The 25414-nt window shown below is 42.3% G+C and overlaps 3 protein-coding genes across 7 annotated transcripts in view; 1 reads left to right on the top strand and 2 right to left on the bottom strand.

Annotated features, from left to right (window-relative positions):
* The window catches only part of LOC310874532 (ryanodine receptor 1-like), a 125325-nt gene extending 109409 nt beyond the window's left edge, over nt 1-15916 (bottom strand). For all 5 annotated transcript variants that reach the window (XM_083787381.1, XM_083787382.1, XM_083787385.1 and 2 more), the window contains exons 1-12: nt 15769-15916; nt 8219-8338; nt 7337-7435; nt 6924-6944; nt 6751-6825; nt 5738-5816; nt 4973-5085; nt 3912-4011; nt 3156-3252; nt 2996-3070; nt 2474-2630; nt 1164-1331 (exon numbers count right to left, since the gene is read on the bottom strand). In XM_083787381.1, coding sequence (XP_083643507.1) covers nt 1164-1331; nt 2474-2630; nt 2996-3070; nt 3156-3252; nt 3912-4011; nt 4973-5085; nt 5738-5816; nt 6751-6825; nt 6924-6944; nt 7337-7435; nt 8219-8338; nt 15769-15819 — 1155 coding nt within the window. In that variant the 5' untranslated portion in view covers nt 15820-15916. The remainder of the gene's footprint in view (nt 1-1163; nt 1332-2473; nt 2631-2995; nt 3071-3155; nt 3253-3911; nt 4012-4972; nt 5086-5737; nt 5817-6750; nt 6826-6923; nt 6945-7336; nt 7436-8218; nt 8339-15768) is intronic.
* A 1837-nt stretch (nt 15917-17753) lies between these two features.
* Nucleotides 17754-18273, top strand: LOC310857330 (ATP synthase F(0) complex subunit C2, mitochondrial-like; the record flags this gene model as incomplete). The annotated part of the gene is made up of 1 exon (XM_083762952.1): nt 17754-18273. Exon 1 carries the CDS (start codon nt 17788-17790, stop codon nt 18271-18273), a length of 486 nt encoding a protein of 161 aa, XP_083619078.1. The 5' UTR covers nt 17754-17787.
* A 944-nt stretch (nt 18274-19217) lies between these two features.
* LOC310864973 (26S proteasome regulatory subunit 7-like) lies at nt 19218-20522 on the bottom strand (the record flags this gene model as incomplete). Its single annotated transcript, XM_083773886.1, has 1 exon — nt 19218-20522. One exon carries the CDS (start codon nt 20520-20522, stop codon nt 19218-19220), a length of 1305 nt encoding a protein of 434 aa, XP_083630012.1.
* Between the last annotated feature and the right edge of the window lie 4892 nt (nt 20523-25414).

The following is a 25414-nucleotide window of genomic DNA, read 5'->3' as shown; positions in this document are numbered from 1 at the left end:
TCCTAAAACTTTTGTTTAGAGTCCTAAACAAGTCATAATGCCAGTTAATAATATGTAAAGATTTAGATAAATAATGAGCATTTTTCACAATTTGTATTTCTTTTTAAACAAGGTTTATTCCAGTCCAACAGAACGTAGTGCTGATACTGTACTTTTAATGTCTTCCTCGAGGACAGGGTTTAACCCAACCTGCTGAAATGTACAGTATGACAATCGTGGGTCTGAGCGTAAATCATTGCGGTGTGTTTATTAGCAGAGTTCAACCTAGAGGTATTTAGGGCACGTATTTAAAGACCTCCATGTAAGTTATGTGAAGTCCACAAGATGGTCACATATTTCAGCAGGTCACCAATTTCACCGTAACACAGTCATGCTGGAGTGTAACACAGTAGCACAGTAACACAGTCATGCTGTGAGTGGCCAATATTTTGGGTATTAGAATCTGGTTTAAGTGTCACTAATGTGATTTCTATAATACGGTAAATCTAATCTAATCTAAAACCAAGCTAGGAACCCATCGGCAAAAAATTGGGAAAAAACATTGCCCCCCTGCTGTTTGTTTTCTTTGAATTCGAATGTGTTCTTGAGAGATGAATCTAATATTATTAGTTGATGAAGATAGATATATCAATTTAATTAATTAACACATAATTAATTATTGATTATAATTAAAAAAAATAGCCGATTCAGTTGTGCTATTCCAATATTCCAATATTCGTTATAGTTGATTATATAATATCAATTAGAATTGCGTTGATTGACTGATATATACTTGTACTTGTGCTTAATATATTAAAAATTTAAAGTTTTAATACAGGTTTAATGTTTGTCTTTAGTTAAAATAATGTTTGTTAAACCCCATTGACAATGAAGGGGAAACTTACGTCATTTTGTAACTCATTACGTCATATTGTCTCTTTATTGTTAATGGCATTTAATGTTTGTGTTGGCACCGTTTGTTTTACATCACTATTACCATCACCTAATCAACATGAGTTAGACTTTAATACATTAGCGCCCCTCACTTCACACACGTGTGATTTTTTTAAACACGCTTCTTGATTTTTCAATGAATCAAAAAGTAATCAAATGACAATGAATAATCACTAAGAAAATAATCTGTAGTAGCATCCCTAAAGGTAGGTGAGATTACACATATTTACCTTCCTCTTTAGAGGACCCAGGCGTGCTGCCTTTGCATCCGCAGCTGCGTAGGTTAACCAGAGGCCAGTAGAAACGTGCTGTACAAAGCACATGGACTCCCCGTACTTGATCTCAGGTGTTCCCATACCTTCCACATCTCGCTTCACTCGAGCCACTTCAATCTTCTCCTGCATTTGGGGGAAAAAACATACAAACAATGAGTGACTTAATTGTTTAAATTATTAAAGTTATAGTTATCGTATAATAACAGCGTGGCTACCATGAGAATCTCTGACGTGCATGTGGCCAGCCTGTGATGTCATCTATGATATCACTGTAGTATGACAAATACTCTTCCCTTTTTTGCAATAATATTTTGTTACCCATCTGTACCAAAGAGCACCTTGTTGGGGATTTTTACAAACAGATTTCATTTTTTTACATAGATATATCGATAATTTCGTTCGCCCAGAGGCGAAGAGTTGCAAAGTTACAGAAACAGAGTAAGGGAAGTACTGTCAGAAAGGTAAGCAATGCCCAGGCCGTAGCGTAACGGTCTGGGCACCGGACTGGTGATCCAGTCGCGGTGTGCCGCGGGTTCGACTCCCGGACCCGACACGGCCTTTACCGCATGTCATCCCCCCATCTCTCTCCCGTTTCCTGTCAGCCTACTTTCTATCCCTTAAAAAATCAATAAAGGCGTAAGCCGCAAAAAAATATCTTAAAAAAAAAAAAAAAAAAGGTAAGCAATAACAATAAGAAGCACGATCAACAATAGTAGACAAAAGTGTACACCTATACAACTAACCTGCACTATGCAGAAAACGTAACATAATGGCAGGGTGCACAAGAAATCTGGTGCTGATCGGTCCAGTGAGGTTTGCAAGATTAGGTCTGGACCAATCTGCGAACCCATCGGAAAAATAAAAAGGAAAAATAGCGCCCTCTCGAACTGTTCTTGAGAGATTAGGTCCCGACTAATCTGGGTCCGGACAAGCACACTGTAAAAAGTTGAGAATACCCCAATCACACTTCTACAGCAACTTATGAATTGTACACAAGGTACAACTTTGGTACATTTGTAATGGAATAAATGTATGAAGCTTAACCCGGCACTGTCACGCGTCAAAAATAGCTCAAAATGCGTCGGGGTGGGATGCGTTGTGAAAGCATCAGCTAAAAAAAGTGTAAATGCAGATGACATCATGAGAAAGTGTCTTCATTGTCATAGGTGGTGAGAAAATCTTTCCGCACTACTGCAGATTGTGAACTCTTTTTCCTATGATGTTTTACTTTCTTTAAATTGAACTGGTGCTGTTGTGGCATTGACCTTTGAAATCCTGAAGCAGAAAGCAGCCATCTTGGAGTTGGCCTTCTCCGGGTCAACCACCAGCAGACCTTTCTCCTCGTCCAGACAGATGTACCTGCCTGTTGTTATGTGACGTATCCTGAAAGACTGGCCCCACTTAATGTGACTGCTGCTCCACCTGCACAGTAAGTAACACACATTTCAGCAAAAGGGGGAAAATAAAGATAAAATACTTTTTCATACAGGAGGCCACTGACACATATAGTAATCTATTTTCAATAAGAGGCGAACACTCAGGTAGGGAGGCCCAAGCAATCTGACAGCGATCCCGTGGAATTGTCTAACAGTAAGTGTGATCCCCTCACGCACACCCGCATCAACAGTTGAATTGTGCTGGACCTTTTTCTATGCAATGTGTAGAAAGAAATTACTTCAAATATGGAGCGCTGTGCGACCCCCTGGATCCGTAATGTTGCTCCCCACGTCAAAGCTCACTAATGAATCAAAAGTATCGTAAGTGGCTTTAAATGAGTCTATACTCACGCAATACGAAGTGGTTCAAGTCTCCACAGCGACCGGGCCTGACTGCACACAGCACCTCCCTCATAATGAGCAACTCTGAAAAGAAAACAACATATTGTACGTTATGTAGCTTTGACCCTTCCCCTGTGGTGTATGTTCTGTGTGTATGACAAGCTGTCACCTCCGCTGGTCATCTCCTTGGTCGGCTGATGGGATGGCCAAACATTCATCCATGTGACCGTGGAACAGTCGTAGCACATAACCTCCGATCAGAAAACCTGGACAGTGCAGATGATTAAGGAAGAAAGTGGATTAAAAGTCACGATGCCAGGTCTGCCATGTTGATTAGCCCATTGACTGAGTCACTGTATATCTGACATTACTGGAGACCATTTTTCCAAAGCATATCGTGGTTTGTAAAAAAAATTAGCAAGCCATTGGATTCTATTCATTTCAGTATGATATGAAAATCTTTGCTTAAAATAGGTAATCCAACACGGTGAACTTCATGGCCCCGTAATTTTTGAGAGGTGCCTAACCGCTCCATTACGTAGCAATGTGTGTATGTATGTCCCTGTGTCTGTCCGAGCACGGAAAGCTGCAAGACAGTAACTCTGTAATTTCTCGACCGTTTCGGACGCGAGAAGGCTCGCCGGAACCGGGCTGCCCTCCTGGGTGAGTTCGTGGGGGTCTGGATGTTCCCGGGACCCCCACACGGTACAGTTGCACCGCTCACTTCACACAGGTGTAATTTTGTTTTTTTTATGCATTGAAATGAAAATTGTCCGGTACAAGGAACCAACTTTAAGCCTGTATGGCCCACGCAGTATCCCGGTGATTTTATGATATAAAATATACTATTTATGTATGTACAGTATATTATTTGCCATGAAAATAACTGAATGCAAAGGGGAGTAAAGGGGAATCATGTGTGTACCTTCAGCCACCTCACAGCCAGACATCACAGGGCTCATAGTCCACAGTGTCTGCATGAAGGATGCGTCCACCATGAGGTCCCCGCTGGCATAGGAAAGATGCTGGACAATGGAGAATCAATCAATCACAATCTGTATCCAACATGCACTCTGTATTATATCAGCCTACAGCGTGAAGGGTTTTCCAGGACGCATTTCCTCTTCGGTACCAGGAGTTCACTTGGTACTTGGTTTTTAACTGTCCGAGTTGATAACCACATTCACTCCAGCAACCCTATTTAAATTGGGACATATATGCTCATATATGCTCCTACAACATTTTAGGGATGCACCGATCCGATACTCGTATCGGAGATCGGCGCCGATCCAGGCTAAAATTCTAGATCGGGTATCGGATCGGTGGCCGATCCATTATCCGATCCGATCCGATCCGATAATTATGTGTAATTACAGTATGAAAACAACTCTATCTCCTCTGTGACACAGCAGTGTAGTATTGACAGAATAACATGTGGAATGCAGCCAGGCTAGCCTGCGCACACATTAACCTGGTCTAATTGTTGCACAGTTATTTAATAAATAATTCAGTGCATTTATATCTGTGTTTGTTACATTTTGTTTTACAAAGTTGGGAAAGTAATGTTTAAGTCAAGCCTTGATGTTGCCTTACACAAAATAATGATTCCAGACTCCACACAGTGAGGCATACAGCTTAATAGGTTATTACGTTTCTTTGTGGGGGGTATCGGATCGGTACTCTGTATCGGCAGATACTGGACCCCCATGTATCGAAATCGGTATCGAATGCCAAAAAGCCGGATCGGTGCATCCCTACAACATTTTACATTTTTAAAAAATTCAAAAACCTAGAATTCTTTTAACACTTTTTGGAAAACTAGATGTTCAGGCCGCCTGAACTCAGCAAAAGATCGAACTTGAAACCAACTTGACACCTGTACTAACGCTGTACTAAATAAAAGTTACATTTCCAGCATCAACACATCTGCAAGACACAACAGGTGAACTGTGTTTCGTTTTGGTGAAATATCCAGCTTGAAGTTACCAGATATCTCTCGGAGGACACGCTGACGAGAATGAGGTCATCTCCCACCCTGACCTTCTCTCCCTCCGACCTCTGCTTGGAAGCTGGATGGATGGTCCACCAACATGCCTCCCCTGAAGAAGACGCATACTATTACAATGCCTACAGCACCTTGTTTATGTTTCACTTAGAATAGGCAGTAAATACTATTTGTCCTCCACTATCAACAGCAATAGACAGCTTATTCTTTCTCAGATATTGTAGACAAGGCTGAATAGGCTCTACACCAGGGTTCCCCAATTCATTTTCCTCAAGGGCCATATTTTGACTAGGGTACCAGGCTGGGGGCCGAGTCGGCATGCGCAAGGTCGAGGTCTTGCCCTGAAAATTAATTTCCAGTTTGACATGCAGAGGCTACTGACCCCCATTTAATGCCATTTATATCTGGGACCCCCACCCAAAAAAAAGGGGGCACTCCGCTGGCCGCAGATGGCCCGCGGGCCGCTAATTGGGGGACCCTGCTCTACACAGTACATATACAGACTCTTTGTATCTCGCAATACAAACTATTAAAGAAATACAGCTACGACATACATTCTTCTGACTGAATGTCGGATGTGGTGCAACAGACCTGCGGTTTTGCAGCGGCCTTGCAAAATAGTTGATCTATAAGCTCACAACGTCATGTCACATCACAACATGTTGTGAGCTTGTACGTAGATATTTTTAGCATTTATGCGTGCAACGCTGTTGAGGGACAGATTCTGCAGTGCATACTGTACTGACCTGTAGAGTCTTCCTGCAAGCCCACATCAAAAGCCAACTTGTCTGTCAGTGAGCGTGAGGTGGTCAGACAGCACAGATACTGTAGTAGAATGAGAGCACATACTGTACTGTAGTGACAATGGCATCAACTGAACCACTGGTAATATTAAAGGGATATTTCATTTAAAAAAAAACTTTGGTAATTTCATCGTCTACTCAGGCTTATGTGAACACCCCAGACATGTTTTAAGTTGTTCGATTCAGTATTTAGATACTCGATATTCATTTGAGCTGCCCCGCCCCCTTCCTATACGAACCCATTGTAACTTCATTCTCCATTTTAACCATGTTAGCTTCATCAAAAACACCAAAACAGTCATTTTTTTCTGGTGACTCATACTTTAATTACTTTTTCCATTAATTTTTTTATAATTATTTTGGATGTTTAGCATCACGGAAAGAACAAGGCTCCATAAAAAGAATTATTTCAAATAAATGAAAGAATTAACAAAAAAACACCTCACGTATCAGGAGGGAAGTATCAGTCACCAGAAAAAAAGGATGGATGTTTTTGATGAATCTAATCTAACATGGTTAAAAAGGAGTTTGATTAATCTAATCTAACATGGTTAAAAAGGAGTTTGATTAATCTAATCTAACATGGTTAAAAAGGAGTGATGAACCTAATCTAACATGGTTAAAAAGGAGTTTGATTAATCTAATCTAACATGGTTAAAAAGGAGTGATGAATCTAATCTAACATGGTTAAAAAGGAGTTTGAAGGTACAATGGGTTTGGATAGGAAGGGGGCGAGGCAGCTAAAATGAATATCTAAATCAAAATATTGAATCGAGGTCTAGTGATGAATGTCCTTATTATTACATAAATAAAGACAGATTTGAGGTCTATTATCACCCATGGTCAATGGGGGTGTAGGAGCCATAATGTGGATGATGTGTACTCCACTCTACGGGCTGGGGCAGCACCAGTGAGCAGGGAGTGTTGGGCACTCAATAAATACGATGTGCGCTTACCATGCTGGAGTGGGTATGTTTCAGCAGGATGGCATGGCCATACAGCAGCGTGCGACTGCCTCCTCCCTGTGATGACTGGCAGAGCAGGAGAGAGAGTTATATTGAATAATAATCAATTCATGTTTTGCTGTTGCGATGACACAGTGTGTCCCAGTAAGAGTGAGAACACATACCCATTTGTCCAAATCAACAGCCTGTCAGCAGGTGGAAGAGTGAGGGCGTGTTGTGTGTGGAGTCATGGAGGAAACAAGGGAAAGTTAAGTTGAAGAATAAGAAGAAATAATGGCATTTCATCTCTTATTTGGTTAATACTACATTAATACAGATGCCTGTACAAAGACAAACAGTATTAGCCACAATTTCAATAAAGGCCATGAATAAGGTTAAAATTCCAAACAAACAAATCAAAACAAAACAAAAAAACAGCATATGATCTACTTTGGTTGGATGGGAGATATACTTTGAAGCCAGTTTTCTGAAAGTAAAATCTACACAGTAAAATCCTTAGTTATAGTTAATCCATTTGTAACTGAGAGTCAAATGAACACTGATGATTCCCCAGGGTACCTTTTTGCCTGTCTCTTACCTCATCCACGGACGTGTTGGACAGCATCTCCTGTAACGCCCGCACGGACAGAGACTGCTCCAGGATGAAGCAACAGATAGCCAAGTCTGGAGGAACATTCTACAATGCACCCAAATGACAAATTAAATAAAAACAATAATGAACTATTTTAGTTTTGTGGAACAATAATACTGGTTATTTCTAGGGCTAAGACTTGATTAAAAGAAAATCGAAATATTTAGAGTTTTGTAATTAATTCATCCGAATTAATCACATTTTTAATCGTATAGAAATATTTGACCTTTTTTATTATTGAAACAGATGGTTTTATACGAGAGAATCAATGAGTGATTTTTTTAAATCAAAATGTCTCACCCACTGGGCCAAGCAAAGCGGTCTGCTCGGCTCCTTATTCCATTACATGCACTGGGGTTTGTTGTCTGTTGATTGGTGCACCGGTATGATCGGTACACCTGAATCTCATCCAGTGAGATTTGTTTTGATCGTGTTAGTAGTGTGGTTGCTGTAGGCAACACACTATTGTTCTAGGTCTTTTATGTCACCTAAAGTAAAACTGTTTTGTATCTGTGACCCCAAAGGTCAATTTTCTGTTTGGACAATATAATGTCCAATCAGACAGGAGTGACATCACAATATTATGTAATACAAATGGACAGACAGAATTAATCAAGAACAGTGCAATTTCCCAGAATTGCACCTTTCTAGTATCCTTTGTAATTAATTAATCAAAATGAATCAGTTAAAGTCCCAGCTCTAGTTATTTCTATCCACAATGTTTGGATCGGGTAGCCTGCAGGGGTACAGTAGTTACTGTAGTAGTGTGGAATAGCAGTAGCAGTATTAAGGCTCCTGTACCAGTCCTGTATGGTATCATTGCCGTACCTGAGCATTGGAGGTTGTCTCCAGGAAACAGAGGCGATTCCCAAAGCCCTCGCAGGACAGACATAGCTTGATCTGTTCTTTTAAAATGGACGCAGTGCATTGGAGCACAACCTGGTCATTCTACAAATAGAACAATAAAAAGAGTTCATGTGAATGGGTTTATTTTCAACACAGAAAACAGAAATAAATAATCTAAGTACAGTATATTTACATATAGTATGTAAAGGACATGGACTTGTTGATATTGGGGCAAACCTCAGTTTGTAAATTATAATGAGGAACAAACACAGGTTTTCTGCATTTTCATGCAGAGACTTGCATTTAAGAACAGAGCAATATCTAACAGCAATATCTAAAAACTGTATTAGCCTGCATGTTTTGTTTTGGGGGTATTTGGCACTGTATGCAATACTGTACATTGCATAAGAAAATATCTGAACACCTGCGGAGAAAAACAGCATACTGTTTACTGTGTATATGAAAATAAAAGGGTACCCAGCTTGGGTTATTGTACTTGCATGTGTATGATTTAAGTTACAAAATGTAAAATGTAAAACATTTCAAAATGTTGCATAGAAAGTTTAGGTTTCAGCCCAGTCCAGCCTGGGGTGTGGTGTGGTGTGGTGTGTGCACAAAAGACGACTTCAAGTTCATCAACTTCATTATGAGGAGACAACAATCAGAGATTCCATAGGCAGCACTGTGCTGCAGTGCAGCGTTGCATGGAGTCAGTGTCTTGATACATTTCCATGGACATTGTATGAGAACAAGCAGCTGCTCCTTCTCGCTTAACAGCTCTCATTCCTCCATCTATTCTTTGTTGCATCTCTGTGCCACTCACTACCCTCACAGTAATCTCTCACCCCTCTGCCCCTGACTAACCAGCCACCCCCTATTTCAGGCCTCTGCACCTGCTGTTCACACATTCCCCTCCGGAAAGCACCAGATATTTGAGATCAAGGCGGCCTAGAAACACTGGGCGTCGTTGCCAGCTTCCATAATGCAATTACTCAGATTGCTGATGTAGGGAATTTAGTTCTCAAATCTCTTGTTGAATAGACTTCACTCATCTTCATCAACTGAGTGCAGTGGCGCCGTATTCAGTGAGTTTACTTCTGAAACATATTTGAGGACCCGGCTTAAAATTCTCACGGGGTAGGTACTGTTATAAATGTAAGCAGGGTGCTACTTCATAAAATAATCGAATGTGCATTACGGGTACTACTTCACATCGTTGGCTCGTACTCGGGTGTCACGGATGTGTATATGAAGCTGCCCTCGTAGTTGGAGCTTTGTGAAAATATACGGTAAAATCCTCAGAGATTGTGTGCCAAATCTGTACAATTGGACAGTGAAGGGTGCCTGCTAATGTTTGTTTCAAGTGCTCTAAACAAACATTAAAAGTCCATAGACTTGGCTGCTACTGTATATTTGTTAAATGTGCTCTAAACAAACATTAAAAGTCCGTAAACTTGGCTGCAATATGACGTAATTCCGAAAGCTAGCACCCCTCAAAAATAAACCACAATAATAACTGTATAATAATAGTCCACTTATTTATGCAAAAATCTATGACCTCATGAAAAGTTGGCAAGTGGTACAGTATGAATGTGTGGAGAGACACGGCAGTGGGACAGGAACAGGACAATTGCCAGCTATATTTCTTTACAAGCAGGAGTGGGAATCACTTTTCAAGGTCAACTGGTGGAGGACAGCCAGCAGTGGTGGAAAGTAACTAAGTACATTTACTAAAGTACTGTACCTAAGTACAGGTATTTGTACTTTAGTCGAGTATTTACAATTTCCAATACTTTTATTTCTATTCCACTATATCTCGGATCCAAATATTGTACTTTTAATCTACTACATTTATGTGAAAACTTTAGTTACTATAGTTACTTTATAGATTTTGATTATTATTACAAAACATACACTAAACCCTTCAACCCTATACCCTATCTGTCGTGATGTGACTCATTATGAGCTGGTAGATGTGATATCTTCTAAGAATCTTCTAAGAATGGGACATTCTGCATCCAACTATGAATGCACCAAGTCTCTGTGTGTGTGTCTGTCTGTGTGCGTGTGTGTACGGTTGTCAAATTCGAAACACGCGTTCCACATCCCCGCAGGGAGTGCAGTGCCGGGTATCGAGTTGGTCGGACCCACGGTTCTCCAGAAGACCAGAACCACCACAAAAGGCTCTGGTCAGGCTCTGCCAGTGGGCCTAATGAGGCCAAGTCCCCTCACCTGTGCAATTTCCAGCCTCTGTCTCAGCCAATTGATTGCCATGGCAACCCCACACCTGCCAACCTGATTACTTAACCAGTTTGCCCTCTTCAGACACAGGCAGACAGGCAGATACAGAGATCTCCATGTGGGACACAGACAGACGGGTGCTATGACAAGTTGACAACGGGTATTATTATGTTCCCAAGTTGCATCGTTCTCAAGTAGGCCGGTGGCCGACGGGCACGTACAGGTTTTGATGCCAATACTTTGTAGTTTGTACATTCACAAATTTTGAATTCCGGACTTTTACTTGTAACAGAGTATTTCTTGCAGTATTGATACTTTTACTTAAGTAAAGAATGCGAGTAGGCCTGGGCCGTGGCTCAGTGCAGTCCAGGCACCTTGGCTGCTAAGCCAGCTTTACAGCGTGTCGTGGGTTCGAGATCAGAATAAGGGAGCTTGGGTTAAATTCCGACGAACTTTGCTGTGGGCCGTCCCCCATCTCTCTCCCCCTTTCCTGTCTACCTACTATCATCTGTCAAATAAAGGCAAAAAAAGCCCAAAAAATTTATCTTTGAAAGAAAATGAAAAAAAAGAATGGGAGTACTTTTTTCCACCAACGAGAACTCATTTAGGTCCTGGCAGATAAATAAAGAGTTGTTGGGATGCAGAATACAGGGTGTTGATTGGGCCAAAAGAGTGCCTGGTTGTGCCAAGTCATTGGTGAGACCATCCCATCCCATTAAGGAAACATTACAGAATAGATTCAAGTCAATTCAAGTCAGCTGCTATATCCTGCCTTAAGAGTCCTTGAACAAAACACTGAACCCTTGACCATTTGAACCCAAGCTCCCCTATTCTGGGCACGTCATAATAGGTTAACATTTCACAAAAATAGACGATCTACAAGCTCACGAGTCCCATTGCAACGTGGTGTGAGCTTGCAGCTCGCCTATTTTCGGTGAAGAGATTTGGAGCTGAGGGGAAATAAGGAGGGAGCCAAGTATAGACCCCTGGGGGACCCCATGCCGTCAAAGAAGGATTAAGGATTAAGTGAGTGTTTGAGTGTGCACTCTGTGTGGTTAGCAACTAGCAATGCTAAATACTCCATAACCACATGCCATACCAAAACCTTTACAATGATCGTGTCAATGGAAAATCTTACAAAAACATGCATGTCATTGTGAATCTCTTAAACTATATATTTTTATAGTCCGACTCTAAATGAGTTCCATCATGGACTGAAGTAAACAGGTGTTTCAAATGGGCAGAGCATAAAACGTGCTAATCCCCGTCCTGCAAATAAATATAGAACGCAGTACCAGGTTCAGGGTGAACTGGTCAGTCTTGACCACATCTTGACATTACAACTTTCCTTCTGGGTGAGAAAGTAATACATGTTCATTCTGCATTAGTTGTACTTTCTTAAAAAGCTGCACTATGTAACGTTCCTCTTATACCCAGTGAATTGAACCCGGTTCAAGTGCTGAAATGTTAACCATTGAGCTAATAGAGCCTGCCTGCTTGCTCAGGGGATAAATGTAATCTTGACCGTCAGGTCAACATTTGTGTCAGATCCAATGTCTAGGTGAGACATGACCTTTGACACGATATAAATGTCTCAATAGAAGAGCAGGGAGAGAAAATACAACCACTCCAATTGTATAAGTTATATTGTATTAACCTACTACCACACAGATTGGACAAAATTATATGTTATTCATACAAAGTGGCATAGTGTATCATTGTATCATTTTACAGTGTGCCTTTGCATTTATTAAACCAAGTCAACTTAAGTCAATTAAAATATGAAAGGTACTGTAGGATTCCGAAATGCTATATAATGACAATGTTAGTTGATTTTCATTTAATAGTCTTATCCTATAGTAAATAATAGTAACTATTTTACTTACAAACCCAGCTTTTTTGCCAAAAGGTAACTTAAAAAAAGAAAATTGCCATATCTTGTATAAATGTGAAAAGGTCTTGACATATTTCTTGGATTGGATATACATCTCTGCTGGACTGATAATGATACAGTAATTCACTCACAACATTCCATTCACCCTATGATTAGGGAGAATTGGCAGTGAGTGAGTGTGTGTGTGTGTGTGTGTGTGTGTGTGTGTGTGTGTGTGTGTGTGTGTGTGTGTGTGTGTGTGTGTGTGTGTGTGCATGCACGTGTGTGCATGTGTGTGTGCGCGTGCATGCATGTATGCGTGTGGTAACGGTCTTAGATTTGTGACATGGGGCTATAAACAGACACAATCTCGGACGTCTCAGTGGTGAGTGATACATATACACAGTACACACATGTATATCAAATGTTTCACACTCCACATGCATGTGTAATGCTGCTTGATAACGCTTGACATACTGTACAAGCTTATTCTAGCTCGCCTCTCAGGGTTAGACTACAGTACGTAATGTTTTTGAATCATAGATTTGCTGTGAGCCAATGCATCATGACAGGCAAGTTATATTGAGCGGATTAAACTTTATCTTCACTTTGTATTTGTAACCTTGTTTGCAAAAGCGCTATACAAATAAAACTATAAAAGAAAATATAATTCTGTACTACTACTGTACAGCTGTGCCATTCATATGATTAAAGCAGTAAATATCTTAAATGTGGTCAGACTGTATCATACTGTAACAACTTGCACATTTACAGGTAAAGTTATACAGACTAATGTTTGACCTATATGTGGAAATAGCCACAGAAGAAGCCAGAGCCAGCTAGCATACATTGCTTGCATATGTGCGCTTCTAGATTTAGAGTCAACTAATGTCCCTTTGAGGATTAATAAAGTATTTCTATTCTATTCTAAACTCCTGTACAATACAAATACAATACCAACTGAGCATTAAAAGAGATAGTGATGGGGTGCAGGAAAGATATTGCATGAACTATGTGTGAACCTTGTGGATAGTGCAGGTTTTTTAAGGGAAATATTTATTATTATGGATATATAAATAGTTATCTGATTAGATTCTCTGGCAGTATGGACAAACCCATGCCTTGATATGACCACAGAGAATACATACATTTACATTTATACAAAGTCAAACGATACGATGCGATATTTCTCTTTACATATAGATATACTTACAGTTACTATATCGTTAGACCCCTACTAATCTATAGATAAGAGCCTTCTTTCTTATATTAATTACTGTATAACCATAATTATGACAATCATGACAAAACCAGGACATGTTGAAGAACTTCAATGCAGTAGCATACCAACAAAGGCAGAATCGTCCCAAAATTAGCTAACAATCATATGAAAGCAGTAGCGTGCAAATCTAACAATGACTCATGACGAAATCAATATGATCTAGATTCAACTGTCTCAGATTAATAGGTCTTGGAGTACGGTATGTTACACTGTTACAGAAATGTTACAGCACTCTTTTCTGTACCCACTTCTGCTCTGCTGGCATCTATAGTATGTGTGTGTATGTGTGTGTATGTGTGTGTGTGTGTGTGTGTGTGTGTGTGTGTGTGTGTGTGTGTGTGTGTGTGTGTGTGTGTGTGTGTGTGTGTGTGTGTGTGTGTGTGTGTCACACATACAGAGACTGGCCTCCATGTACTCTGACACCAGGTACTGATGTCATAGCACATAGTATTATGGTATTATGACCACTCTGACAACGGGTGTGACACCATGCAGGATGAAACATGATACAACCTTTTTATGCCTTGGCTCCTCAGAGGCAGGCAGTGCAGAGAGGTCTGACCATAGACTGTAAAAAAATATGGACAAAGCGTTCCCCGGGTCTAACATGGACGTAAAATGAAGCCTTATGGTCATTTTTTTAATAAATGGGACCATAATTTTCCAAAAAGAATATTATGACATTAGAAATGAGACTTTAAACTAGTGACTGGAAGCAGAAAGTATTCATGACCATGTTTATTAAGGTAATACAGTCTAGGTGAAGTTGGGCCCAAATACATGGACTTCTATGGGGCTATGGGTTTTTCTGGGTCCAATGACAGCGCCACAACAGGCCATTATATGAACTTTCAGGAGTTTCAGGCTTCACAAAATATCTGTCTGACTGCCCCCCTGGGTCTGACTCACTGTCTGTGTCCAGGACTAATCTCACAAACCACCGGACCAATCAGTGTCAAATCTCTTGTGCACGCTGACAGCCCGAGGACATCCCTCCATTTTTAAGCAGTGCCAACTGCTCCAACATGTTTTTTTGATGATTTGATTGGCCAGCTTTGTGTGTTTGTGTGTACCAAATTTGAGATGATTTGATTGGCTGAGCACGGAATGTGATGTATGATGTATGATGGATAAGAGCCTCCCCCTCACTTCACACGAGTGGGATTTATACATAGGCTACTCACTGTGAATTTAATTAAAGAAATCACACCCATGTGAAGAGAGGTGCACTCTTATCATATCATAACTATCATGACGTAAAATAGACAATATGTCAATTTGCTCAGACACTATGACGTAACATTTTCCATTCTTTATCAATATCAATGGGACTTTAATGTTTGTGTTGGACAAAGTTTGTGAACATACAGATAAACTAAAAGCTGGATATAAGAGGGGCTAGCGCCCCTCAAAAATATATTAATGCAAAATATCAATGCAAAGTTGACTGCACATGTACAGACTTCTCTGGCAACACTTGAGAGAGATGGTTTGTGCTTGTCTCAGTGGAGGGAAGACCAATCATTCCCCACATAGATTCCTTTGGTTTGTTTGGGATTCAAACTGGCAACCATCCAGCAAGTTCCTATCACAACAAAACCCTGCATGATAATTTAACTCAGTGTCCAATAAAGTACACTCAGGATTTTACTCACCCATGAGGGCCATACATGATACATACATGTCATACAAACTATGTTGATGTAAAATCAACACAGTCATGTGTCATATTTAAGTATATTCACAATAAAACAAGTGTTCCCAGTGTCTTGGCACTACAGTAATAGTAGTCTTCTCAACAACCAAACAGTAACATGAAATATACACTCCAGTCGGTGTATAAATAGGTAACAATGGTGACAAACCAGCCAGCTGTCCATGTCTATCACTATTCTTCATAGTCTATCTGACAAATGCAAAAGGGTCCGCCTATTCTCCAGGCATAGGCTGCAATTCAATATTATAAAAACTATTCTCGTACTCTGTGACATGGACAAGTTTACCACAATATAACATCACAAGAAAAAAAGTACCCCCTGTGGGAGGACATTAATCGTTCATCCGACAATGTGATTCATTCATTTAATTGCAACAATCGCCATCATGTTAGGAAAAAGTTAATTCTGCATTGCTTACCGTGCGCAAGAACTGAATCTCTTGATCATCCCCATCTGCACCTTCAGCCATGCTGGCATTAGAGGCATTAGACACTAAACACCCTGAGAGAGATGGGGACAACGTCTAGCTGTGTCTCAACCCGTCCCAGTGGCCGTGTGCAGGCTGAGTGACATTGAAGGACAATGTTGTTGTGAGGGGTGAGGGGTTGGCTGCCCTGAAGGGCAATATGAGTCCAGCAAGTGAGTGCCTCTCTGTCTGGCAGACTATGTGTTATGACACACAGAGAGGAGTGACACTTCACTTCTGTTCATCACAGCATATAAAAAGAAAAGGAAGCATGTCAATCATGTGGCACAGCATGGCACTAACGAGGATCTATGACGTCAGTCATCTATGACGTCAGTCATTTGTGACATCTATGACATGTGACTTCAAACCTGGGCAAGGTTCCAGCCCGACCAGAGCCCCATTGAATTAAATCAAAAGGTTAAACATTGCTAAAATACTTCTGTGACCAACTGGCTGGGTGCACAAGAAATGTGGTTTGGTGCAGGATCTCTTAAGCACGCCAACGCTCCCACTTCCATGCTCAGCATCTCTGGGCTCGATACCTCTACTGCCAGTTTGTCAGTGATTAAACTCCTACATCAGGAGGCGTGTCTGAAGCCTGTCCTGGACAGGGTATCTGGACATAAAAACAAATCCATCCCCAGCCTCTTCCTGTAGTAGCAGTGGTGGTGGAAAGTAACTAAGTACATTTACTTAAGTACTGTGCCTATAGTATTTTAAATTTCCAATACTTTTACTTCTACTTCACTACATCTCGGATCTAAATATTGTAGGGGAGAGCCGCCACAGTTGTAACGCGTCATGGTTGTAACTTGCACATTATCTCTTGATTGATCAATGCCATCATGATGTCATCACGTCAGCATTATATGTACAGCAACGTACTCTACGTTCCCAGGAAGTTTCAAGTGTTTTCCTTCAACCTACTGGGAATTATTGATGGAAAACTGGCTTTTCTCAAAATGCGTAAACATTTTCACCTCGAGTATCTGCGGTCTACAAATATTTTCTTTGATGTTGATGAGCTAAAATCGACATGGATGTCTGCATGCTTATGTTGCATGCATTGCATTGTTTTCAGACACTATGCACGTTAATTCTGGTCTGTAAGCAACGCCAAAGAAGGACTTGCAAAGTGGTTCAATTGTAACACACGCCATGTCATATCATAACATTATATGGAATATTTACATATTTGACATATTGGCCAATATTATGTTCAGTCAGCTATCTTTCAATTACAGAGTGTATTCTAAATCAGTTTAGGGTTGTATAACATTGTACAACTCAATCAATCAAACGTTTTATCTTTTTTGTGTAATCAATGTATTTTCCCATTGAACTGACTCAAATGCCCAAACTGGTACACCCGGTAATATTTAATAATTCCCTTATGTTTGATACATTTTCTTATCACCTCCATGGTATGAAAACAATGTTAAAGAGTTGCTTCAATGAAATATAATTGATTTAAGCTGAAAACGATATGTTTAATGGCATTTTTTTGCATTCATGGCGCATGCCGTTACAATTAATCCCATATGCGCAGCAAATGTAACACGGGAACAGCGTCCACTTTCGGTTTAATAACTCCCGACCTGTCTGTCTGTTTGCGGTTTAATAACTCCCGACCTGTCTGTCTTGTCTTGTCTGTTAAATCGGGTGGATGGAACCACCGATCTGATCGTTATGCCCATATATAGAGATCTGGTTGTCCAGAACCACATATGGGCAATTTGGGCATATACCGATGACATCAGGGACTCTATGTGAGCATAAAATGAACAAACGCATTTATTGGTTGAATTCTTCCTGTGCCGTACCGTCTCTCAGGTTCCAGTCATGTATGCCTGCACCAGGTTCATCAGCTCTCCTGCTGTGCTCCGTGGGGGGTCCAGAGTTCTGGCCCAGCCCGTCTCATTCTCCACCCACAACAGTCCTCACACCACGGTGGAAAGGAAGGCCTCAATGCCAGTCAGCCGGTCTGTGCTGATGAGTCCTTCTTCCATCCAGAACAGTTCAGTCTGTAGAGACATCAACACAGCCGCCAAGTCCATCAGTTCCCCTACGGTGCTCCGTGGCGGCCTGGGTTCCAGAGTTCTGGCCCGGCCAACTTCCGTCTTCAAGAGACCTGAACCCACAGTGGGAACGCAGGCCCCGCTGCCAGTCAGCCAGTGCCAGTCTGTGGTGCAGAGTCGTTCCATCCAGACCAGTTCGGCGTGCAGAGACATCGACACGGCCGCCAAGTTCATCGGCGCCGGTGCGGCCACAGTGGGCGTGGCCGGATCTGGAGCCGGGATCGGAACAGTGTTTGGAAGTCTCATCGTCGGCTACGCCAGGAACCCGTCGCTGAAACAGCAGCTGTTCTCGTACGCAATCCTGGGGTTCGCCCTGTCAGAGGCCATGGGGCTCTTCTGTCTGATGGTGGCCTTCTTGATCCTGTTCGCCATGTAGACAACAACAGCACCGCCCACACCCTGTCTGACTCCCCCACCCTACGGTACAGAATGGGAAATTGAACTAAAATAAAAATAAATAAATCACAAAAAAAAGAATGTGAATTGTGAATAGCTATTAAAAGAAAATTGAAGTGGACAAGTTAGGCTTTCTTTTGATGTATGCGGTGTGATTCTCGCTATAAGAGAACATTTTGCTGTGGGCCCTGAAATCTTTTTTCCTTCAATGTAAAGTCCCTAGCACCAGCAAGCTCAGCCTGAGAGAATATCCCAGCACACAATGTGTTAAGAGAGATCAGTTATGTTATTGTCACTTATTTACTATTTTACACTATTTTCTTAATGGATTGCCAAGCTCTAGCTCTGGCATAACTTCTCTTAGTACCGTCATAAAATGTTAATCTCCTTCAGGAATAGCTTAGAGACCTAGAGATGTTTTGAATCTTTTTGTTAAATATTCAATACGTTGATACTTTGGGAATAGATGATCTCATCTACAATACAGCTCAATTGTAACATGTCTCAAACATAAAAGAGCAGCAGAAAAAAAAATCAAAGTTGTCAGGAGAGGACTAAACCATTGTGGTGGTGTCTACCATGTCACTGTATCCAGTCATCAGGTTGAATACTAAAAATGTACTCCGTCAAATCTACTGCTGACACAATGTGACACTGTCCTGCTTCAGTAGTGCTTGTCAAGAAGATCGCACAAAATCCTAAATGTGACTTTTTATTTATTCTTTATGTGCTGTAAACGTATAACCTATAACACAATTTTATAATATACCTAATATACCTGAGCAACATCAAAATTATACAACCCTATTTGATGTGAAGAACGATAACATAACATATTCTTTTTGAGTTATCAAGAATTACCAAAAAAAGACAGTCATTGTTCTTCATCTAAATTGACCTAAATACAAAGCCTAGCGGAGGATCTTAGTTGTAGGTCATGTACAGAGACGTGGCACTGAACTTGGCATATGATTTGATGACCTTGTTCACAGCCTCCAGGAAGTCCTTCTCCGTGGCGATCTTCCTGCGAGCGCGGATGGCAAACATGCCGGCCTCTGTGCACACACTGCGGATCTCTGCGCCGGTGCTGTTGGGGCAGAGACGACCCAGCAGCTCAAAGCGGATGTCTCTGTCCACGCTCATGGAGCGAGCGTGAATCTTGAAGATGTGCGTGCGCCCCTCCAGGTCCGGCAGGCCGAACTCAATCTTTCGGTCCAGACGGCCGGGCCTAACGAGGGCCGGGTCCAGGGTGTCCGGTCTGTTGGTGGCCATCAGCACCTTGATGTTGCCGCGCGGGTCGAAGCCGTCCAGCTGGTTGATGAGCTCCAGCATGGTGCGCTGGACCTCGTTGTCCCCGCCGGCACCGTCGTCGAAGCGAGCGCCTCCGATGGCGTCGATTTCGTCGAAGAAGATGAGGCAGGCCTTCTTGGTCCTGGCCATCTCAAAGAGCTCGCGGACCATTCTGGCTCCCTCCCCCACATACTTCTGCACCAGCTCGGAACCGATGACTCGGATGAAGCAGGCGTCGGTGCGGTTGGCCACAGCTCGGGCACAGAGGGTCTTCCCCGTGCCGGGGGGTCCGAAGAGCAGCACGCCCTTAGGGGGCTCGATGCCCAGACTCACAAATCTCTCAGGGTGGAGCAACGGAGTCTCTACCACCTCTCTGAGCTTCTCGATCTGCTCTTTACATCCGCCCACGTCGCTATAGGTCACGTCGGGTTTTTCCTCCACCTGCATCATTGTTACAGTTGGGTCAATCTTGGGAGGAAGGGGAATGTGGATCTGGTACTTGTTTCTGTCGACGCCAACTCTCATGCCTTCCTCGATGTCGTTAGGGGCGACATGGTCACTCAGGCTCACCACAAACTTGGCAAACTGTCTAACACTGATCATGTACTTTGCATCCTCCGTGTCTGGATTGATAATCATCGTGCATCTTGCCACATGCAGAGGCTGCTCACTCTGAAGTGTCTGTTTGTCGGCCGGCAGGTCCCACAGTGCTGGAGGAGCCAGGCCCGTGTCTGATTCCTTGATGCCTTGGATCTCGTTGATGTTTTTGAGCAACAGTTGAATGTCATCTTCCACTTGTTTAATCTGTCTGAAGTATGTGCTTTGGCCATAGGTTTTCAACAAGGCAATTTCTCCTTCATCCAAAGTTCTGATAGGTCCATCATCTGTTTTCTTTTCTTCTTTGACCTTCCTCTGATCACTGCCCAAATGATCTGGCATATTTGATGTGTATTTAGGAATAAACTATTTGCTTTCAATGAAAATCTGGTGCTTCTCTGCAGAATTAGACGACAGGTCTTCAGTATGTCTCGCAATGCTGTATTTAAATATCTCCCAAATTGCTACACACAGGGGCTGTTAACTGGCATTGAGATCTCCGGACTACCTCTGCCTGGCCCATCTTAAACTGTAACATCTATATATGCTCTAGTCTGACATAAAACACAAACCATACATGCCTAACAATGCCTATTTGTGCAGGCATTCTAATCTGTACATGTCACATGGACAGTGCCACACTCGTGTGAAGTGAGGGGCGCCCACTGTGGCTGTCACATGACATCAATGTTTGTTTAACTGCTAAACTTTAAAATTCCATAGACTTGACTGCCATATGACGTAATTTCAAAAGTCAGACATTGGACGGGTAGCTCCCCCTCTCTCACTCGATCTCCCCCCGATCCGACTGATATGGCCATAAATTGAGATCTCCTTGGCTTGCCCCTTTTATGGGCATAATTCGAGATGCCTGATGTCATTAGTATATGGCCATATGTGCCCCTTTAGTACCAATACCGGTCCGTAAATTGAGCCGAGTGATTTGTTTGTGATTGATGCCATGATGACATTGATGTTAGACAACACACCCCATGTTTGGGCATAGCTGCTTTGGGAACTCCTTAGTATGGTTATGACTGAATCCCCTTTTTGGTAGCATGATTTAGTAGTCAACAACACAGCAAGGACCGCTTCAGCGCGAGTCCTGTGCATCTGTGGCTGCTGACATGGTACTGTGTAGTCTGTTATGGTTAGTCATCTGATTGTGTGACCTGCCTACCTTATGCATCGCGGGACACGTCACATTGGATAGGCAACCAAATGTAACCCGCTTTTGACAAATTATTTGTATGTGGCTTGCGCGTGCGTGTGCACACAAACACAAACACACAGAGACACGCACACAAGTAATAGTAAGAGAGCTAGGTAGTGGGTTGAATGTTTTTCGTTGGAACAGAACAGTGTGTCTGTCCGTGTCACTGACCAAATGTGACGTATATTGGTCGGAGCGTAAATACATTGTTGTGCAGTGCAGCGGTATCACTCCTTTCATTTATTTCTAAAACCATTGAACGTGTCGTCTCCAACCAGCTCTCTCTCCATCTCTCACAGAACAACCTGCTGGATCCCAACCAGTCCGGATTCAAGAAGGCCCACTCCACAGAAACTGCCCTGCTGGCAGTCACAGAAGCACTACATGCTGCCCAAGCTGCTTCCCACTCTGCAGTACTGATTCACCTAGACCTATCAGCAGCATTTGACACAGTGAACCACCAGCTGCTCCTAGACACCCTAGCGGAGCTAGGCATCGGTGGAACGGCACTAAAGTGGTTCTCCTCCTACCTCACTGACCGGACCTACCGGGTTTCCTGGAAAGGTCTGTTATCATCCCCCCGAACCCTCCAAACTGGGGTCCCACAGGGATCTGTACTTGGTCCCCTCCTTTTCTCACTGTACACTAAATCCCTTGGCACTATCATCTCTGCTCACAATATATCCTATCACTGCTACGCCGATGACACACAACTGTTCCTATCCTTCCCCCCCTCTGCCACTCAGGTGGAAGAGCGCATCACTGCATGCCTGGCTGACATCTCACAGTGGATGTCCTCCAACCACCTCAAGCTGAACCCAGATAAGACTGAGCTTCTCTTCTTCCCAGCTAAGTCCTGCCCTATGCGGGAGCTAACTATTTCCGTAGACAACGCCCTGGTAACGTCTGTCCCAACAGCCAGGAATCTTGGTGTTGTCCTGGACAGTCAGCTCTCGTTCAAAGCTCACATCACAGCTGTCACTCGATCATGTAGGTTCACACTCTATAACATACGACGAATTAGACCGTTCCTCACCCAGGAATCAGCCCAGCTCCTAATCCAGACAACAGTCTTGTCAAAACTTGACTATTGTAACTCCCTCCTTACTGGCCTACCAGCATGTGCACTTAAGCCTCTCCAGCTGATCCAAAATGCAGCAGCTCGCTTGGTCTTCAACCAGCCAAAATTCTCACATGTCTCCCCCCTGCTCCGCTCCCTCCACTGGCTCCCGGTCGCTGCCCGCACAGAATACAAAACTCTGATGCTGGCATTCAAAGCAACCAAAGGTATGGCTCCCCCATATCTTGCAAGTATGATTGAACCCTACAAACCCTCCCGCGCACTCAGATCAGCCAACGCAGGGAAACTGGAAGTCCCCTCACTAAAAACGCCGGGACAACGCTCCACACGTCCCAAACTCTTCTCCCTTCTGGCTCCAAAATTGTGGAATGCACTTCCCATTGCAGTCAGAACTGCCGCATCCCTCCCAATCTTCCGCCGTAGCCTGAAAACCCACCTTTTCAGACTCCATCATGGCCCATAGCACTTACCCTAACCCCCTAGATAGCATTTCTGTTGGCTTAGATAGCATTTGACACAGACTTATAGCATGTTATGTAGACAGCACAATAATTGTATTGTATATACTATATAGTCATAGCACGCCATAGTACATATGTATAGCATAGTAGTAAATATGTATAGTTTATATGTATAGTGTATGTATAGTTTCATTATATAGATATTCCACTGTTACTTTCTTAGCTTATGCATGTTTCATGATAAATGCTTTTATGTGATGTATTCCCATGCTTTTGTTCTTGCTTAAATGTAAGTCGCTCTGGATTAAGAGCGTCTGCTAAATGCCTAAATTGTAAATTGTAAATTGTGCAATACTTGTTGAACAATAATGTAGTTTCATACAAGTGTAGAGTACATATGTTAGTTGAAAGTTGCAAAAATCTAATGTACTTTCCCCAAAGTTAATTCTCTGTGGTGTTTTTGATTAAAGACAAATAAAAACAAAAGAATAGCAGAGCTGCTCCTAACCTTGTCGCTGCCCCTCTCTCCACAGTGATGGCCTTGTGTGTTTACAAAGGTTGAGCCAGGACAGCATGGCCGTTCCACAGCACCTTTCGGACAAGCTCTCCAATCCAAAGATCGGTTACTTTGAAGATACCAAACTGGAACCAATGTGGACCTCTGTCTTCCTCTGGCCAGCCTGTGAAGTGAAATAATCAGAAATATTGATGACAATGTCAGTCTATTGAAGTAAGACATATTATGACCCTGACACAATGTAATAGCCTGAAGACTGAGATGTAAAATGATTGTCAGAAGAGTGTTAGCAAAATGTTTCACTTGGCCATTTTCAACCTAGTGTCCCTATTTTGGAATGTCATTTTGGGTCTTTCAAAACAATTCAAATATAGAAGAAATTGCCAATCTATAAGCTCACAACACGTGTTGAGTAATGTAATGTACTATAGCGTGAAATATTTCACACAGTCAGAAATACTCCACACGAGTTCTATGGCCTTAAAAAGGAAAGAGAGATGTTATGTGAAAGGGTTAACTTGTAGGGTGGAGCATCTCAGCAACCTGTTTAGTAAAGTGAAAGTACCGGTAAATGAAAACTCTTTTAGCACTGTCTACAACTAAGCAAACTTGCAACAGGCTCATAACATTTGACCTGAGATCAGATTCTAAAAATGTCTTCTACATCCTGCCAGTTTTATGAAAAAGCTATGTTTCTATGTCAGTCATTCTTCGATTTAAAAACAATAGCAGACCTACAAGCTCGTAGCGCGCCACTCAGTGGCGCGCTATGAGCTTGTAGATCTGCTATTTTTCAATAGCTAAAAAATAAAAAATATAATAAAACGGAATGTCTAATATCCACCGCGGTGGCTGAGACCAGAGCCATTGAGTAATGGTTGAGACGAAGCAGTGAAAGATACATAACGCCAGTGTACTTTATACCTCATACTTTAAATGCTTAGTATGAGGTATAAAATACAGCAGCCTTGTGTTCATAAAACAGAAAGATTTGGTATTGGGTAAGACTGGCGATAGGCCTATGTATCTTTCCCTGCTTCGTCTCAACCATTACTCAATGGCTCTGGTCTCAGCCACCGTGGATATTAGACATTCCGTTTTATTTTATTTTTTATGTTGCCACTACTGTTGGAGGAGCAGCCATAAACTACACAGGTTCATCTCGATGTTCTGGGCATCTTTGTAAATTTGTTAGTGTTAGTAAAAAAGCAGGTAAAGGAGTAAAGTTTGAGGCAAACTAACATCAGTCACTCTGCCGTTCACTGTAGTGGAAGAGGTGCGCCTGGTGAGGGTTTTATCCCCGCAGCTACGTCGAGTCCGCCTACAGAAAATACGTAGGCTGCGACCATGAAACCGGTACGGAATCGGTCTATACACAAGAGAGAGGGCAGTCATGAGGTTCAACCAAAGTCAAATAATTTGCCTTCTCACCAAAAACAATTGCAAATTGTTGTTTGTTTCAAGTTGTTGATTTTTTTTAATATAAACTGCAGACTGCTTAAAATGAGGAGTTGCGTCACCTTTTCTCATTTTCTAGTTGGTGGTCTATAAAACACCCTCGAAAAAACATTGTGTTTGTTTGTTTTTACTTTTTATTTGTATTTTTACGACAGCTTACCTTCACCTGAAGTTTGGTCGCGTGTACACTGACTGGAGTAGAGAGGCATTTGGTTCCTTCAGCAAAGTTCAGCGCCTCACGCTGGGTTATTATTGACCTTATTTGGTCAATAATTTAGCTGGGACCTCAAGGACTCCCTCAAGGACCCTTGGTGGGGACTGGGGACTGGGGAGTCGGGACAGTGGGGGGTCCCCGTCCCCCGGAGGAGACGAAACACCGTGTGTAATGTATCCCACTTCACTGGTGCCCATCTCCTCTGCAGTGTGCAGCGCTGAGGCTTTCAACCTGTAGAGGGCCCCCTACACTCTGCCCAAGTGGTGTCTGCGAGGCACTCAATCGAAGAA

The sequence above is a fragment of the Protomyctophum parallelum genome, assembly GCF_964188405.1.
Source record: "Protomyctophum parallelum genome assembly, chromosome: 1".
Classification (NCBI taxonomy): Eukaryota; Metazoa; Chordata; class Actinopteri; order Myctophiformes; family Myctophidae; genus Protomyctophum; species Protomyctophum parallelum.
This window is presented reverse-complemented; position numbering and strand designations above follow the sequence as displayed.